The following is a 19,069-nucleotide window of genomic DNA, read 5'->3' as shown; positions in this document are numbered from 1 at the left end:
AGACTGTTCTCACCAGTAGGCTATAAAGGGCTTCTTGTGCTAAGCTCTTCCTTTGGCCCAGTTAATGTGCAATTGATGTGGTAATAGTTCAACATGAAAAAGCTCAAGAAGCACAGTCCTGAAATCCCCTATTCAGCAGCCAGAGAAGCGATACGAATCAGGGGCTCCACCACCCGACCCCCTAATTGGTGGGCTACAGAGCTTGCCTTTTCTTTTAGTCCAATTAATATTTATTTAAAGTGACACTGCTTCAACAGGAAAAGCTTCATGAGCTCCCTGCAAAAATCACCCCCCACCCCTTCCTCAGCTGGGGGAGGAATTGAACCAAGCATATCACCCTGCCAAAGAAGCAGCCAAACCACGGGACTATAGAGGACTTTTTGGGAAGAGAGCTTCCTTTGACCCAATTAATAATTAATTAAAGTTGAACTACTTTAACAGGCAAAACTGACTGAGCTCCCTGTGCAGAAGACACCAAATGGGGCTGGATGGCACATTGGTCTGACCAGTATGGCCGTTCTTACTCATCTCATCTCACCTAGCTGCAGGGCATTTGGTCTGCAGACTCAAAGGCTGCATAATGGGGAGGGCTTTGCCTGGATGATGGTGGCTGCCTAAATGCGTGAGAGCTGAGCTGGGACTAGTAAACTCCTGGCACTGCAGCTGTAACTGGCAGGATGGTGCTGTGCATGGAGGCATTCTCCTTGCGCTGTGGAGAACCAGCCTGTCACCCCTCTTAAGAAAATACAGGCAGTTTTCAGAGTCTTAGTGCTGTGTCTTCCCCGGTATCCTTTCATCAGACCCCTCCAGTCTTTCATGTGCAGCTTCCTCAGAGACTTAGCTCCACTTGCACTTGCCCAGCCAATGCTTTATTGCCCTCTGCTCGCCGCAAACACACCCCACCCAAAATACAGGTGCCGAACCAGACGTGACGCTCGGGCTAACGGGAGTCCAGAGTGGTGAAGGCAGGGAGCGTCACGCCCAAACGGATCAGTGCCCCTGTCTGCTAACGGGAGCCCTTCGAAAGGGACATGAGCATAGTCCCAATGGGCCAGGATGTAACCAGCCCACAACCAAGAAACCATCCTAGTCATTAGTAAAGTCGTTCAGTCTATTGCCAAGTAACCCCTGGGCCAAGGGGGCTGCTGCTATGGCCCACTGGTGTATGTTTTTGGAGTGGAAGGGTCTGGTTTCTAGACCTGGCTCCACTAATGCATATGAGGTTTATTTAGTGTTTGTATCAATTGCCTGCAGCACATGGATTGGCACCAATCCCAGGCCCCCAGTACCTCCCCCTCCAATCCCACTAGGCCATTCTGGGAAAGGCAGCCAGGCACTGGTTTGTATAAGTTGCACAGCTGTGATTGGGCAACTGAGAACTACTTTACTCCATGCGCCTCTTTGCCTTCAGCTCTCTCTCCTCCCGCACCGTTCCCATCCTCAGCCTCCCAGGACCCACAATCTATCAGAGCTGCCGGGTTTCCCAGCAACTGGCAGATAGGTAGGAATTTGTGGCTCAGTGCTATTAACTAAAGGACAGGCTCGTGGGCAGTAGCTCACCCATCTCATTTATTTAGACAATGTGTTTAAATGATAAGGCAAAGCAGAAGGGAGATAAGGAGCAGCGATTAGGCAAGCAAGGCACAGGGATGGGTGGGTTCTGACACATATTCTTGTGCACCCTCTAGTGGGGTGAAAGAGAAAGCTGGAAAAAAAAAGGGCTAGGAAAAATTGGATAATGCCATCTTTGGTGGATCTGGGCCTATCTAGTCACTGTATTGACCCCTTTGGCTATAAAGGCAAAGACGATATAAGATACTTAAGAACAGTGCTTATATATTATGGTGACAGATGCTACAGAAAACCCATAGATAGATGTTTTCAATGGTTTGCATGACAGCATAATGTGCCCATCTGCCTGGCATTTTAGAGAAAAAGAGAACAGTAGTCATTCCTCCAAGTTCCTCTTGGGGGGTCACAATAGGACTTAGATCTGAGTGGCCCTGATTTGCCTTTTGCATAATAAGAACTCAGCTGAAGAGAATTTGCACAACCAAAGTCAATCCCAGCCTTGCCTGCCTGTCATTTGTAAGTGCAAAATGACATTTCTGTCCAGGCATCGAATGGGCTAACTGGGCATCGAATGGGCAAGCTTTAAAAAGTCACAGCTGGATCGTGCATCAAAAGGGCGTTTTTGTGCATGCCTCAAGGAATGTCGCGTCTCGTGTACCTGTTCTGCACACACAAACGAGGAGGGTTTGAAGGGACAACATGAATGTTTGAATTTTGGAAAACCCGGACCATGCCGTAAGATTTTTACTGAGTAACTTCGCTTTAACACATGACGTGGCATCCTTAGCCCAGCCTAGACTTCTAACCCCATTCGCTCAGACGTGCTAACGTCGCACCTTAAATCCTAGTCTAGACAAGCCCGGTGGGGCTAAGATGAGCAAGGGAGAGGGCAATTACATGACAGTCAGGCACAGAGATCGTAACTTGGGAGGCCAGGGCAGCCTTCTCCCAAGAGCGGTTCCCACCACAGGTGCTCCCTAGGCAGTGGGGGTTCCACGGCTGTCTGGCAGGCTCAGTGGAAGTGGCCAGTGGGTAGCCGAGGCAAGCAGACATAGGCGTTGGGGAAGAGGCTGAGGTTGATGGGGTTGCCGTCCAGGCGGATGTCCTCTAGGGCCCGGCGGATGTGATGGGGGTCCTGGCTATCACAGAACGTGTCTTGGTGCATCGTTTGGATGTTGTTGTTCTAGCCGAGGAGACAAAGCACAAAGCCAAAATTAAACAGTGGGGGAAAGGTGGGACGGTGGGTTTGTGCACTAATTGCCCCCAGCTAGTATGAGCCTTTACCGCTGTTAGACTGGGGCTCAGACTAGACATGGGCCATATGTGCAATGAGCTGGTGAGGTCTCAAGCCAGGTCCTCATGGATCCATCCTTTAACCGCTGGCCAATTTGATACCACTGACAGGTGGCTCCCAACACCAGAAAGACAGTGGGCCCTGCAGGACTGAGATCTATCAGCAGAGGCAGGTATGGGCTGATGACTGGCATAGCAGAGGGGGCACCAGTCGGGACTGAGGGGCACTGGCAGAGCTGTGTGCACAGGGGGTCCAGCGATGGACTAGCGGTGGGGGTACGGGTGGAGAATGAGGCGCACTGCGGGATTTGTGCAGGGAACATGAGGACTGGAGCACTGTGAGAGACAGGCTCTCGCCCAACACCCACCTGCACGATTCCTGTGTCTCGCCAGAGCTCTCCATCCCTCAACTTCAAGGGCAGCAAAATTCAAAAGCAAATGCAAAAAAGTTGACGGGTGCAAATGCAAAAATCAAAGAGCGTCCCTTATCTTTAAGTAGCTGTGACCCAGCCTGGCTTGACTCAATCACTGCCTCACCTGCAGATGCAGGGATCGCAGGCCCTCAGGCAGGGGCACTGGGATATAGTCCAGCTTGTTATCAGACAGGTAGAGGAACTGCAGCTTCTTCAGCTCCTGCAGAAACACGAGCAAACGCATAAGCCCTCACCCTGCCCAGCCCCCTCGGTTGATGAGGCCAAGACTCTGGAATGAACACACCAAGGCTCAGCGCAGCAGGGCAGAACTAGCATCTTTGCTGAACAGAACCTGCTGCTCTCATGCTTGCGTGGGATTGTTCCACCCCGGCAAACACTGGAAAAGCTGGGGGTGGCACTTTGGGCCTTGGCTATTCCCAAGCCCCAGTCAGCTTCCTTTTACAGAACTTATTTCTGTGGTACAGCGGGATAGGAATCAGAGCCAGACAGGCCTAGAAGGGGTTTGGCTTGACCAAGGGTATGTCTACACATTATTAGACATTACTAGAATTCAAGTGAGCGGACCCTGAGTTTGTTAACCTAGGGCTTGAACATGTACATTCATTTGTAACCTCAGATTAGGAATTGCTGAACCCTGGGTCCCAACCTGGGGCTCGAGTGTCTATGCTGTATTTTGTGGGCCCAAATCCAACCATCTTTATCCCAGACTTCCTAGCCCTTTCCCAAAATGTGGCAAGTCTAGGCCCCTTTGTTCATAGTGCAGTATGGGAAAACTTGACTGTCCGTCAAACTTGATGGGTCATAGGATAAAGAAAGTCGGATTGTGGGATACTTCTGATGGACTCCCAGACCAGTGGGGCTGCTTCTACACTGCAAAGCAATAGGGTCTGGACCCTGCGTCCCGGCTTGACTCAGGCTCGGACCTTACTCCCTGTAGAGTCCTGGAACCCTGGGTTAGCGCGATTTGTGTGTAGATGGGAGGGAGGGTTAGGCTTGAGCCAGAGTTCAGCCCCTGCGGTTACCTTGCAATGTAAATGTGCCCCAAGAGACCCCCCAGCCCTCTCAGAGGGTGGAAAAGAAGCTGTGAAATTTGGTGATCCCTTTTACAGCCGTGGGGCAGCCACCAGCTGTTGGGCACAGACTCACCCTGAAGGCTTCAGGTCTGACACGGGAGGTCTGGATGCAGTTGAGCCGGGCGTCGAGCCGCACGATGCTGCTGGGCAAGGCGGGCAGGGCGGTCAGCCTGTTCTCGGCGAGGATGAGCTCTTGCAGGGTACTCAGCAGCCGGAAGGAGTCTTCGTCCACCCGGGAAAGGAAGTTGCTGGTCAGATCTATTCGCTTCAGCTTCTCTGATGGAGGAGAGGGGAGGGGAGAGACTCCACCTTCAGAAATCCTTGCTGTTGTTCACAACGGTGCTGAGCAATAATGAGGGGCTAGGCCTGGCCAGAGGCCAAGGGGAAAAAGCCAGCATTGCACCAAAGAGAACTAGACTGAGGTAGATCCTCAGCTGGTGTAAGTGATCACAGCTCCACTGAACTCAATGAAACGATGCCAGTTTACACCAGCTGAGCCTAATCTAGCACCTAACGCACCAGCCAAGATCCTGACTAGGGTGGCTGGTGCCACTACAATAGAAATGTGAAATACATTTATGGCTTTGTTATTCTTCTTCCAAGGGCCAGATTTTTCAAGATTTCAGCATCCCCTCTCAGGAGCAGGTTTTCAAATGTGCTCAGCACCCAACAGCTCCCATTTTAGCAGAGCCCAGCCCTCAACATGCACCCACTGTGCCGACACCCTCGGCAAACCCCAGCTCACAGTTTTCTAGCTAGTCCTGCAAGCTTAAGGCTCCATCTGCCTTGGCAGGGTGCAGTCCATTACCCCACACTGGGTTCAATTCCTTCCTGCAGGGGAGAGGGGCTACAGGGCTTGTATTCCAGCCAGCCAAGGCAGGATCCAGTGGCAGTGGCATACTGTGGGTCTCCGGCATCCAGGGTATCTGGAGAATCTGGAGAAGTTTTGTGCAACCCCACCATCCTGCTTCTAGAGGGATCTGTTGAGAGATCTCCAGCGCTGTGCAAAACCCAGCGAGTTTGCTTCACGGGTCATGAAGGGATGAATGTTTTCTCTGGGTTTTAACCATGTGTGCAAAACTGCTGCCCCCAAATGTTGAGTTCATCCTAGCATGGAAGGGATTCACACGCTTTACAAGCCGTGCTGTAAAGGGGGGGCACCTAGCTTGACACTCTGCATGGTCCTGCACTCACCCCGCCCCCAGGCAGATCAGCACGACAGGACCTAACTGGGCTTTTCCCATCTCCAACATCTATGAGTGCTGCGCAGTTATTACATGACAATCAGAGCTTGCCCGACCAGGAATTTAATGAAGGGCAACATGGCTTGAATGCAGTGTTACACGCTCACATTCACCCTCCTGGAAACAGGTTGCATTTGGCTCCCTGATTCTGCACCGGGCTGTGTGGGGTGGGATGGGTGGGGCCATGTGTGAGAGACGCAGCCTGGGTGACGCCCTTACCTGCCACTCAGCAGGAAGGCAGAAGCCCTAATCCAAATTGTACAGACAGGTGTGGCTGACCCGCTGACATGACGGGGGTTTGTCTGCCCAGGACTCAGGGATCCCTATGCCTGGCTCCAGTCAGTGCCATGGGGAATGGCGTCTGCTTACACCTGCAATTGGATCTGGTGCCCAAGGAGCAGGGCTGAGGGTTGTGGGGAGTCTGAACCTGCCTCGAGAGGACTCAGGGTCAGACTGGATCTGGACTCAGCCTAAACACGGTACAAATCTGGAACAGGATGCAGTGTGACAGCCAAACGGTGCTCTGGAGAGCACAGCAAGGGGCACCCTCTCCCCTCAGACAGCTCTGCAATGGGTCCACTTTCCACGGGCCCGGAGGCAGCTGGGGCAGGGACTAAGTTTCTCCCCCTCGTGTCCCCCAGAAAGACACACTGATGCACAGACACCATCCACCGTGGGGGTGGGGCAGCGGGCAGAGCCTTGGCTCCACATACTCAGCCTGGCGAAGTCGCCAGCTCGGATGTGGCGGATGCGGTTGAAGCGGGCGTAGAGGTACGTGGTCTCCAGCGGCAGAGGTGGGACCTGCTCCAGGTTGGCATCGTCGCAGTACACGGAGGTGCTGAGGCACACGCAGACCAGGCAGGTGGGCAGACCTGGGGCAGGGAGAGACAGACAGGTCAGCCAGCAGCAACAAGCAGGGATCGGGGCCGGGGGTAACCTCTTACAGGTACGCTCAGGGAGGATGGGGGCCAGATTCTTAGTTGGCCTAAGCTTCACTCGAGTCATTGGGACTCAGGCCAGATCCTCCACTGGGGGTAAGTCAGCTAACACCCCATGCTCTGGGTTAGGAGCCGAGCTCAAGGGAATGTTCTAGACAGAACCTGGAGCCTTTTACACGCCCCCTCCAGAAAAAAGCGTCCCGATTTTTCACACTTGCTATCTGGTCACCCTACGTGCAGCAGAAGATTAGTTTAGGCTCAGGAACCTTTCAGGCTGAGATGGACCCAAAGCCAAGCCATGGAACCAACCTCCCCTCCCCCCAGAATTTCAGGTGCCCCAAAACCAACCAGCATTGCACAGCTAGAGCCGGAGGGGACATGCCTTCCCGACTCCCGACCCCAACTTTGGAACAGTCAGAGAAGAGCCCAGCCCCGCAGGAAACCCAGGCTGGGACTGTGGGAGTTGAGGGGTGCTGTGCTGTTACCCACGCAGTGCTGCTGGCAGGTTGCCTAACGCTCAGCGTCTGGGACACAACCCTCTACTTTCAAGAAAACCGAGATGGCCTTGCATTGCAGGGGGGGTCAGAGCACACTGGAGGCGGGCAGCAGGCAGGGGCACTGCCCATCTCCCCTACCCGCACTGGACCAGCTGTGTAGATACACAGAAGGCTTTGGTCTCCAAGGCTGTCAGCTGCATTCAAAGGAAAACAAAACAAGCAAAATCGAATCAAGAGAAAGGCCAAGAACAACCAGCCAAAAAGCTGCTTAAAAACAAATCAACTGAGGCCAAATTCCTTCCTGGGGGTGCAGTTCCACCAAGCATAGCACGGTACATCAGGGATCCGTTTGGTCCTGCTGCACAGAAAGAAATGAAACAGTTTGCATCAGGCAAACATCCGACTCCCTTCTGTCTAGAGCTAGACCCTGCTCTGCCAGGCACAGTGGCGGTGGCAGTGCGACAAGATTTCTGGCACTAATTAAAACAGCGCTGGGTGGTTTTTTTGTTTTTCCTCTCGTTTCCCTCTTCTCCCCCCCAGAGCGTGCGAGAGACTCTGAATCTATTAGTTCGAAGCAGAAAGGCAACAATTTCCCTTAGCCGACTACGTAATTTGTCCCAGTTCAGAGTGACAGAAAATGAATAAAGATATTTATCCCTCGCTACAGGATTTTAATTGTCACTAATCTAATTGCTACTCTGTCCGACTGTCGCAACATCTCGGCTCATTACAGCGTTGCTGCTTTGCTGGCATGCTTGTTGCTGCAAACCGTTCCTTTCTGAAATCCTCCCACCCGCAGTTCGAATGGGAAACTCCCCCCCCACATGATCCTCAGGCAGGGCAAATACTTGGCTCTGGCTGTCTCCTGGACAGGGGACGGTCGCATCCTTCCTCCAGCTCCTCTCAGATCCCAGGCTCACTCATTGTTTCTTCTCTCTCTCTCCCTATCAGTCCCTCTGTTTCACGCAGGGTCTGTCTCTAAGCTAGAGGCCTCAGAGATTCCTGTTCCACCCCATGCTGGGAAGGGAGTTTCTCTCTCTCTCTCTCATTTCCAAAGCCCCCTCTGCCCCACACAGGGAGGGGCTTTCTCTGTACCCCCTCACCCGCATGCTGAGAGAATACTGCCCTCGTCGTTGTTCGTGGTATTTGGAGACCTATTCAGCTGCCTCCCCTGGGAGCAAAAACCCCATGTCGCACCATTAACCTGTAAAAACACACGATGAGGGCTGGTCTCTCACTCACCTTGCTTGGTTATGGATCCGAGCAGACCTGGGCCGACAGGCTTGGGCGTGGGGGCTTTCGGGGGTGGCCTTGGGGTTGCTTCGTTCGGCACGGTTCTCACGCTCAGGATGTCCGCTAGACTCTTAGTTGGAGGAGCCAATGTACCAACCTCAATCTGCAAACATGAGGGCAAGGGGCATCATGGCACCGAGCACAGGCTGTGTCGCTGTCCTCGTGTTAAAGCACTGAACATTCACTGACTCCTCCCTTCCCCCTCCAGCTCACACCTCCATGGGCAGGGGTGGAAGAAGGCACAGGGCAGGTTGGAGAGCTACAGAAGTGATGTACCAGAAATATCCAACTTCAGCATAAGCAGGCACCCAATCCCACTGAAAAGCACCTAACTCCCTTAGGCTCCTCTGAAGAGCCCCAGCTGCACTAGGTAACAGAGGGTTCTCTGGGATGACATGGAGAGGTCCATACAGCAGCAATATCCATCGTGGCTCACATTCACACGGCGCCTTTCCGCTCCCATGGCTGTCAAAGTGCTTGAAAGGCTGTGAGCCAAATTCAGCGGTGCTGGGTGAGGGCAAGATACAGCAGGTCAGTGGGGGTGTGTTAGGGAGGGTGACAACCTCGCACGGAGGCTCTTTGCTGGGTCCAAGCTGGTGTAACAACTTCCATGCTGCAGGGCCCTGGGTGAAGGTGCACGTTGCCTCAGGTTAGCCCCAGCCCTTATTTTGGCCCCGCTGATCAGATCAGTGACATCAGTGGGAGTTTTGCGGCTGGCTCCAGCGAGAGCAGGCTCAGCCCCTGTACGCGGGAACGACCGCACAGCTGCTGAAACGCAGCCACCGCCACGCCCTGGGCAAGGAGCAGCACGCCGTGGTCATCTGACACACCCCGCAACGCAACACAGCAGCACAGGGCAAGGAGTGAAGGCGAATGCCACGGGCTAGTGGAGGTGCGGGGACCAGGTCAGCCCCTGGCTGGTGTCAATCCGCGTAGCTCTGTTGATGGCAATGGGATGCCGCTGACTGACGCCAGCTGAGACTCTGGCTCAGGGATTTAGGGCAGCAGAGTAGAATTACCCAGCTGCTAGGTCAGCGCCTCTACCCCTGCTCGGCCTACCACGGGCCTGTCACAATACCACAGCCCCACTCTCCCCTGCCTCTCTAGGCCAAGCACATTTGATAATTAAGCCTCACAACCCCTCTGTGAGCATCACGAGTTCCAGGTTACGCGGGGGCAAACTGAAGCACGGAGAGGTTATGTGACATGCCCACGGCCATCACTGGCAGAGCTAGGAATTGGCAATAGGGTTACTCTGCCACGGATCAGGATCTCACTACCAGACAATGCTGTGTCTAATGACCACATGTGGTCAAGACCCCAGTGCTAAGTCTTATGGGAAAGCTGGTTCTCCCTCTTAACTCAAGACTTTAGAACAATCCCCTTCTATTTACCCAGCACGATTAGAGACAGCGTCATACCCCGCTTTCCTCTGGATCCTGCACTACTGCACGCCTCCCTCTACACCAGCTGACTAGGAAATCAGACTAGATGGTCATAATGGTCCCTTCTGACATTATAATCCTGTGAATCGATGAACGCTCTTCTCCATGGCTTGCAAACTCACAGGAACTCCTAAGCGGAGAACAGTGAGGTTGTATCACAGCTAAACTCTTGAATCCCAGATGAAAGCCTTTCCTTCCACCCACAGCAGTTGGTGGAAGAGTAGCCAGAATGCCCCAGCCCTGGTCAGTGCAGGGAGCAGGAGGGGCGCCCTGCTCAGCAAGGGTGGTAGCACAGAAGCTGCCCTGGGATCCTGGAGAAAGGAGATGCCCTAGGACTCCCCACTGGTGCATGGAGAAAATTTGGTCCATGTTTCTGATGCTCTGCTGCCTCCCTCTTACCTTTGGTTCCAGGTCGTCATAGTCATAAAGCTCCTCGTAGATGCTCAGGTCAATGATCTCCCCATAGTTGTCTAGGCTGAGGTCGTCGTAGTTGTGCAGGGCCAGGCTGTCATAGGTTGCAATGTCAGCTCTGGGCTTCTCTTTCCTCCTCACGCCTTCTTCTTGAGGTGGGGCAGCCCAGGCCTGCACCAGAGCCAGGGTGGCTACCCCCAGCAAGGCTATGCTCTGCATCCCGCGCCTGTGCAGACAAAGGGAAGCAACAAAGCATTTTTGTCACCTTTAAGCTGGTCAGCTCAGTTCTGCCGCTGACAGGGCTAAGTTCAGAGCAGGGGGGTCTGCTGGGCGTGTTCTGCATGTACAGCACAGGGGTGTGATCCCCCAGGAATACCTGCCCCAGGTGACTGAGGTGCACTTACCTGATTCAGACGCACTGGCGGGATGGTGCAGGGCACCCACCACCGGCACAGCAAAGGGGTGCTGCATTCAGGGAGTGCAGTGCACCGGCAGAGCCGGGTATAGGGAGCCCAGGCCTGGAACCGGAAGGAGTAGGCAGGCCAGGAGAGAAGGGCATTGGCAGAGCTGCTGAGGGCAGGGTGGCGGGGGCGAGGACTAGCACAGCAGAACTTGGACCAGATCAGAGTTGAGGTGAAGGGAGTTGCCAGGAGATGTCACCTCTCTGGATTGAGGTGCCTGGGGAGTCCAGGAATACCCCAGCACGGTATATTGCAGGCCAGGGTAGTGGAGCTCTGTCGGGGACGTGAGCGGAAGGAGCCCCGTGCCCGAGGCTCCCGTCTGGAAATGATAACATTTACCCCATTCATTGCAATATTTTGCAAACCAGCTTGTCTGGTGTGCCCTGGAGTGCAGCAGAGACAGGGGCAGGACAGCCACTAGCCCTGCTCACTCGTGCTCAGCTTTCCAAGTGCTCCGCTCCCACAGACTCTTTTCCAAGAGGGATCCTCTCCTCTGCAAGTACTTAAATGCGGGCTGGGTTTGCAAAAAGCACTCAGCAGCAATCCGAGTGACACAGAGGGGCCTGATCTTCAGATGGGCTGAGCACCCAAAAGATGAGCTCTCCTGGGCCTGAGCTCTTTGGGAAACTAGGCCCAGGAACCACTAGACGATGTCGCTGCCCCAGGATGTCTCCTCCACTTGCTGGCAGCTGGTTTTACCCCCCCTGCTCCTCAACCCTTCACTTTAGCGCCTCTACTGCACCTTCTGTCACTATCCCCAAGACTCCCCTACCTTGTCCTGCTGCACTTTAAGCCGGTTTCCTCTGCAGCTGCCTAAGCAAGCCTGGGCTTTCCTGCTGGAGAGAACAAATGGAGTCCTCGAGCCCCGGAGGGAATCATTATGCTCCTTTTCTTTCCAGGCTGTTTCATGCTTGAGCGCCCTGCTGCGCTGGGAGAGGCCCAGAGCTGCTGTAGAAGCGTCACCTCTCGCTCACACCCCAGCTTCAGCCGAACAGACGGCCTTCAAAGAACCTACAGGTTGCAGAGACGCTCCCCAATGTGTGGGGTTAAGGCTGTTTGCTCTGGCCTGAACTCCTCCTCGGCTGCAGGATGGCGCGGGTGTCGCTGTAGTGCGAACAACTGGAGGGATGATCATGATAATAACCCTCAGCTCTCACATGCTACTTTAGCCTGAGCTTCCAAAGTGCTTTACAGAGCTGGGTCAGTGATATTCATCCCATTGCACAGAGGGGGAAGCTGAAGCATGGAGGGGAGGAGGGAATTGACCTGCCCCAAGTCACAAAGCAGATCGGTGGCAGAGCTGGGCGCAGGATCCAGGAGTCCTGACTCTCAACCTCCCCTGCTCTAACCACTAGATCCCTGTTCCTTCTAAAGCAAGGATACAAACAGGACCTTTATGACCCTTCTGTAGTGATGCTCTTCTCAGATGGACTAATGAGCACTCATCCCTAGCCCAGTGGGCAGGGACAAAACTTGTCTCGGCTGGAATTCGCTCTTTGCATATCTTACAGCCACCAGCTCGAGTGATTCGGAGGCCTGAGTGTCAGAGTTCTCTCTTCCTCCTAGCAGCGTCCATTAGCCGAGATGCCGGCTCATTATTGGAGTGTACACGTTAGTGCATGTTTATGGGTGTGCACGCACTGCGATGTGTCGCCTCGCCGGCAAATCTGTGTGTAGCTACACCGTGATGTAGATCTGTGTGGACTGCAGGAGAGCGTGTGTCCAGGCATGTAGGGACGGGTAAAACAGCTTGCCCCTGGCTGTGAAGTATAGTCTGCCCTTCTCTCCCTTTCATATACACTCTGTGGGCTGCATTTTCAGTTAGGCGTACAGTTGCCATGGCAGCACACACAAACACCCATCTGCCTGCTCAGTTTGTACATGCAGTTGCAGTACTGAGGCGAGCAGTTAGGCACCTGGACTGAAACCCGTTTTAAGAGCCTGCTCGGGGAAGCGACAAAAATCAGTTGCCTAACGAAGGAAAACCTTCCGAGACCAGAGGAATGGAATTGCACTGTGCACTTTTGGTGACACGCTAGCGACTACATTGCCTACTGCAGGGATTTCCCGCGCAGGGCTCATTCTGCAAACTAAAGGCAGGATGCATGATGGCAGTGATGAAATCCAAACCTGATTAGCTCCCTCTGAAAGGGGACTGATTCCATTCAGAAGCTGCTAATGCTTGGATCGCAGCCATATTCCGACTATGAGTCAAAGCATTTGGCCCATCTGTGTGTACACACAAACATATGAGCACACATGCACAAACAAACACATCCCCATGCACACGCACTCACAAACACATCCATCCACACAAACGCTCATCCTCCCATCCACTCGCAAACAGATACATACCCATGCCATTCATGTCGACACGGCTACTCAGACACGCAGACAATCACCCTGTAAAAACGCACACGCGCACAGGCAGAGCCGCACACACTTATTTGGCACAGCTCTCTCCAGTCTATAAAAGACAGCCTTGAATTTTAAAGATGTCCTGAAGTGAGGATTCTGGTCCTTAATCTCAGCTAGCTTCCCATAGATCAAACCCAGAATTAAGAGAGTAATAAAAAGCCTTTGAAATGCACGCTGCAGGCAGCTCTCATGCATTCTCCATATGCACCAGTCCCCAGGTAGCCCCCACCCACATAATTCCTCTGAACTGAGCATAAAAGCCCCTGAACTCAGCTCTTTGAAGAGAGAAGGAGAAAGAGAGGCCCAAGTCGCAGACCTACCCCTGTTCTGTCCGTCTGCCCTGGAAGTGCACGAACCTCCCAACTCCAGCAAACCTGATGTGCCCTGGGCCCAGCACAGGGCGGGGAGGTTTTAATGAGGGTGAGGGAAGGGCAGCCCTGCCTGGGGGTGGGAGTGTGCAGGGGCTAAGCAGGAAGTCCAGCCAATCAGGGTGATGATTATTCCAGCAGTCACCTGCCCCCCCTCCCCTGCTCCCATGGAGTTCCTTGTTCAGTCCCCTCCCGGGCCAGCCATGCTCAATTATCGCTTTCCTCCAAGAGGCCGGGCTTGCTTTGGGGGCCTGCATGCTGGGATGGGGGAGGTGGGCCTGAGAGCACTTTGTGTGTTCCTGAACTGACTTTACAGCCGGCCAGCCCATAACCTTGCGGGGGAGGCAGAGGTGCCTGCAGGGTGACATGCAGCTGGTGCAGGGGGAGCCTGCTTCACAGCCCTGCTGCAGGCCAAACGCTGGTCCCACCCAAACCCGCCGGCATGTCGCCATAAACTCCAGTGGGAGTCGTGTACGGGTTGCACAGGGCCTCGGGCATCCCCGTTTGCCAGGGTGTGTTTCACCCCGAGCTAGGAAACATGCCTAAGGGCTGGATCTGCCCCTTAGGTCTCCCCTTGGCTTAGGGGGAACTTAATGCAGGGCTTGACGTTCACTGAGGATACCGTGGGAACAAACGGGACCGTGCGGTGCGATATCCACGCAGGCTGTGCTCAGCCTGTAAAAACCCTGGTGCTGAGGACAGACTTCACTGAGAAATACCGGGGTGGGAGCTCTCTTTCCAAAGGGCTGTAGCATCATCTGGCCTGTTTTATGCAGGAGAGGAGGCTAGATGCTCGGTGGCTCCCACACTCTGGCCTGTCGACCCCCAGGGCTGGGTGAAACGTGTGCTGGGGGTCTGCAGCGAGCGGGCACCGACTCCTCCTCCTTGTTCCCAGCTGCTGAATCCCATCAAAGACAGCTGCAGACGCACAGCGCTTGCTTTCTGGAGGCTGCTTTCCCCTGGAAGCCATTGCTGGGAGGTGCTGTGTCGCCCCGCAATGGCCAGCGGGAGGGGAAGCGTCCACAAGCCGCTCTCTCTGTCGGGATAGGGTCCACACGCTGGGAAAGACTGAGCTTTCCGCTGGGCTGGATGCATTTGGGAAGTGTGGCAATCTAGTATTTCATGTGCCTTGAGCACTGGGGCGGGGAAGGGGCAGAAATCTGCCCTAGGAAGATAGGATCTCCGTGGGTTGGGGTCACCGCATGATCTTAGCGGGCTCCTTGCTGGTTGGCGCCGCCCGCCGTCGCTGGCGTTGTTCTGTTTGCCATGACGGCCAGGATGGGCCCACGTCCCAGCAGCCGGATGGCTGTTTGAATTCAACGCCTCATCAAAACTCTGCCTTTGTAGGCAAAGCTGTGGCTGGAAGCAGCCACCCTCGTTCACCACCCACCCCCGCGCCAGAGATTATTGCCGGCTCGCACCTCTGCAGTGCTGTTGCTTTGGAAACCTGGCGGGGGGCAGGGAGGGGGCACGTTGATGGTTGATGCTGGGCATACTGAGCTGACATCACGGCTGCTCCCCTCTGGGTGGGACGGCAGCTCCTCTGCGTCTGGATGATGGGAACGGATAACCTGACTGTGGCCATAATCAACATCCCCCCTCATGTCCCCTCCCCGCCTTCCCCAGGGCGGAGGAGTGGCAGCGTGTCCACCAGGCAGGTGGTCCCCGCTGCATTGGAGCCCCTTGCTGTAGCAGTCACATTCGAGCTGCTGCAGCAGACAAAGGACCTGGGGCGCTCCACCATCGCTCCTGTGTGGGGCGTTGCAGGGCTGGCCAGCCGGTGTCTGCTTGGACCCAGCAGCTAACGCGGGAACTGGCAAACCCAGAATAGCCCCCGAGGGTGGCAGAACCCCCTTGTGCCACGTGCTAAACGGGGAGGCCATCCTGAGCTGCCCCCATGACCCCATGGCAGGAGAGGTGGCAAGGGGCATCCTCTGGAAACCTGGCTTCTTGGGAAGCAGAGGAGGAGCTGATGGCTAGGCTGTAACCCAGGGTCCTAGGGCTGGGTCGAACCCACGGCCAGGGAATTCTGCGTTCCCTTTCCTGTTACAAACATTGCCCTGTGAGGAAGCCGTCCTGCTTCCCCCACCGCCTGTGCAATGAGTGAATACAGGCGGCACAGAACGCTGACACCGTGTGCTGCTGCCAGGCACGTCGGCGTGGTCCATTCCCCCCTCCGTCGCCGCTTCCTCTGGATCCCTGGCAAAACCCCCACCATCCTTCCAGAGGAGGGCCTGCCGGCGAGGACTTCCTGAGCCCATCAGTGCTGTTCAGACTGTCCAGAGGGATCACTATTAAGCAGTGCCGGGATACTAATCCTCACCCCCCTAGGGCTGACTGTGCGGGTTCCTAACCCCTCCCAACCACTGACCCCACGACTAGGACTCAAACCCACCTGGGCGCTGGGCCGACTTGGTACAAAGCTCTTTGCATGGATCACGGCAGCCCATCCTTCGAGCAGATCCGCACGCCCGTACTATCCCTGAATCCCTGTCAGCCTGTGAGCCCCCTGAACCAACTTCCTGGGGCCTGGAGCCAGCGCTGCATGGCCTCCACGCAGGAGGGGTCCTGACCCCCAGGCTCTGGCTGATGGCCTCTCGCTCCCCAACTTGGCAGCGGCCGGAAGCATTGGAGGGACAGCAAGCGGAGCCCGCGGGTAGCGGGCGACCCTGCCAGCTGAGCAGGGAGCGACACTGACAGGTTGTGAAAGGAGTCCCACTGATCCTTCCCTCCCAGCTAGAAGACGCACCTTAGCTGCATCTGACGAGCAGAGTCTGTCGCAGTGCAGAGGAGGGAGAGCTCTGCTGGGAGGCGGGATGCAAGTTGGAAAAGCCCCCTCTCTGATGCCTTGCCATGTTTGTAGTGCAGCCCGTCTGGTAGCTCTGGTGGGTGAGCACCTCAGGGAATGCTTTTATCCCCCTCCAGCATGCAAGTCTGGAAAGTAAGCTAGCATGTCAGAACTCTGGATAACCTCCTGTGTGCTCAGAAACCAGGCTGACTGAAAGGGACCACATAGGATACACACACATGGTTACTGAGTGGCAGTGTGGCCTAGTGGCCACAGTGGACAAAGTATTGAACTGGGACTTGGGAGTCAATTCCCAGCCTAGCTCTGTCACTACTTCGCTGGGTGAGCTTAAGCAAGTCATGTCACTGCTCTGTGCCTCAGTTTCCCCATCTGTAGAATGGGGATAATGTACTGATCAGTGTAGACAGCACCTCCACCAACAGATCTTTACCTTAGTGTTAAGCCGGTGTCTTGTACTTTGTTATGTTATGTCGTATGTTAAGCTGTTGTGTTGTTATGGGGGAGTGGGGGTTAGAAGGAACTTAAGTCCTGCCCGTGGTTCTGGAGTTGTTACTTGCAGTATTCCCATAAATCCCTAGAGCGAGTTTTACAATAATTACATTGGCCTCCTTTGTAAAGCGCTTTGAGATCTTTGGATGAAAAGCACTGGACAAGACTAGGCACCATTATTGCAGGTACAGGGGAGCTCTGTACTGCTATGGAACTGGACAGCCTGGGAGACGTGCGTCCTAACCTCCCTTAGCAGGGCTCTGAGGAGATGGGGAGAAGGGCGAGCTGTGATTTTCAAAGAACTGCTGATTTTTAAATGTAAATATTTGCTGGGGACCATCTGGTTTGACACTTTCTGCTTCCTCTGTCATTGCACCGAGTGCTACATGGCAGGCGCGGGCTAGCAGAGTGTGTGTGAGAGAGCGAGAATGTGTGTGTGTGTGTTAGAGGAGCAGAGCTTTCTGTGCCAGGCTGCACCCACAGCTGGAGGTGGGTGGCTGCAAATTACTCTCCTCTCTCATCCTCTCATTAGTTTAATGAAAACAAGGGGCTGGGAAGCACGGTCTACAACCAGGCACAGCCCAGGAAAGCTTCCCCTCCACCCCCGCCCGCCCCAGCAAATGCTCCTCAGCCCTGAGCTCCAGCCTCCACAGCTTCTCCAGCCCTGAGCGTCCCACAGCTCCGCCAGCGCCCCTCAATCCTGACCTGCAGCAGCACTGCTCCCTGGTCCAGCCCTCTCCATTGCAGATGGCCGGAGAGTGAGTTTTGTGCTGTGTGACACGCACCGTTGCCCTCCAGGGGTTACTTCCTAGTTTGATGCTTTTGGTTCCCTTCAGCCTCCGAGCATCAAGTGCCTGTCGGAGGGACTGAACATCACCAGCTCTTGGAGGACATGTATCCGGATTACGCACATCCCGGCAGTGAATGGGCTACCTGCCCTGGAAACGGGCCTTGGAACCAGAATCTGAGTCAGAGAGAGGGTCCACCCGGCACACCCACGCGCACTTCACATCTGCAAGGCCCGGTGTCCGCTGCCCACGCCTATACAAACCTCACGTGCCCCCCTCTACACACATATGCTCGTTGCACATGTGCACCCCTCTTCAGAGATCCGCCCTTACAACCACACAATCTCATCACACACACGCACACAGAGCTACTCCCTCACACCCCCGGTCTCCTCCCATGCACGCACCCACCTACAGAGATTCTAGCACGCCGGTGCTTGCTGTGCACCACAGGCCACACACACACACACACATACACACACACAATCTCAACAGCTGCGCCTTGGCTGATTATTATGGAAATCAGGGCTGGGGCAGAGTGATGGGGAGCTGCTAAGAATCCTGGGAAAATCCAAGCTGTGCTCTCTCTTGAAGGGCAGCTATGCCCTGCAGCCCCATCCCCGCTAGGCACAGAAAAGCACGAAGGGCCTGCAGCAATCCTTTAAAAGCTTCTCATTAGAAGGCGCGCCAGCCATTGTGCTGGGGGACGTCGTGGCCAGCCTGGAGAGGCATGTGCCAGCCGACGTGGCGTCTGCACCTTTGAAGAGCCCAGCAGCACTCGGCTGCTTTTCAGGGGTCGCCAGGGTGGCTGGGCGAGCTGGGCCGGCCCGCCCGCCCGCTGGATGAAACCGACCCGGTTCACGGCGCAGTCAGGAGCGAGGCGCCGGTCAGCGGAGTCGGGCCGGAGGGCTGGGCATTTTGGAGATCGCTACTGTAGCCAGCCAAAGCTAAGTGGGGCTGGGAGCTACTGTGGGGAGGCTTAAAGGAAGATGGCTGGGCATACTCCCTCTTCTTTCTCTGTCCCCTTCCAGCCCAGGTACAATTCATTTCCTGTAGATTGGAAGATTTTAAACCATTGCCAGACAAAGGGCTAGTGGTGGGCTGAAACCTACAGCCCTCGCCACGGGAGGGGGAAACCGGGCAAGAGCTCCCAGGAGGAATTCTAGCTGAATTCAAATCCATGACAGCTCTGCCATGCCCTGCAGCACTTTCCAAAAGAGCCGAGGTTTGCCCATGCCCATTTCTCTTCCCCTTTCCCCCCGCTGCTGCTTGACTGCCCCCAGCCACCCCAGAGATGGCTGCATCACAGTGGTGGGAGATAATGTAGATAAGGCTCCGATCCTGCAGAATGAATGGGACACTGCAGGGTAAGATCACTTCATGCTTGTGCATCCACTGGTAGGATGGGGGCCGCATTTTGCAATTAGTCTTATTATACACCTTGCACCAGGCCCCATATTTTAGCCCCTCTCTCTCTCCTCCTCTCTGTGTGTTTGATGATTCCCCGCTCGGATGACATCCCTCACCTCTCTTCAC

General features: G+C 55.0%; 1 protein-coding gene across 1 annotated transcript; it reads right to left on the bottom strand.

Annotated features, from left to right (window-relative positions):
* Positions 1-589: 589 nt before the first annotated feature.
* OPTC (opticin) lies at positions 590-13,459 on the bottom strand. Its single transcript, XM_067531745.1, has 7 exons — positions 13,400-13,459; positions 10,189-10,426; positions 8,294-8,447; positions 6,330-6,488; positions 4,446-4,648; positions 3,403-3,498; positions 590-2,755 (listed from the first exon to the last, which is right to left on the bottom strand). The coding sequence occupies exons 2-7, from the start codon at positions 10,417-10,419 to the stop codon at positions 2,585-2,587; spliced, it is 1,014 nt and encodes a 337-aa protein (XP_067387846.1). The 5' UTR covers positions 10,420-10,426; positions 13,400-13,459; the 3' UTR covers positions 590-2,584.
* Positions 13,460-19,069: the final 5,610 nt, after the last annotated feature.

The sequence above is a fragment of the Emydura macquarii genome, unplaced genomic scaffold (assembly GCF_026122565.2).
Source record: "Emydura macquarii macquarii isolate MOO-44397 ecotype Brisbane River unplaced genomic scaffold, CSIRO-AGI_Emac_v2 contig_3220, whole genome shotgun sequence".
Classification (NCBI taxonomy): Eukaryota; Metazoa; Chordata; order Testudines; family Chelidae; genus Emydura; species Emydura macquarii.
The sequence above is the reverse complement of the archived record's forward strand: the minus strand, read 5'-3'. Positions and strand labels throughout refer to the sequence as shown.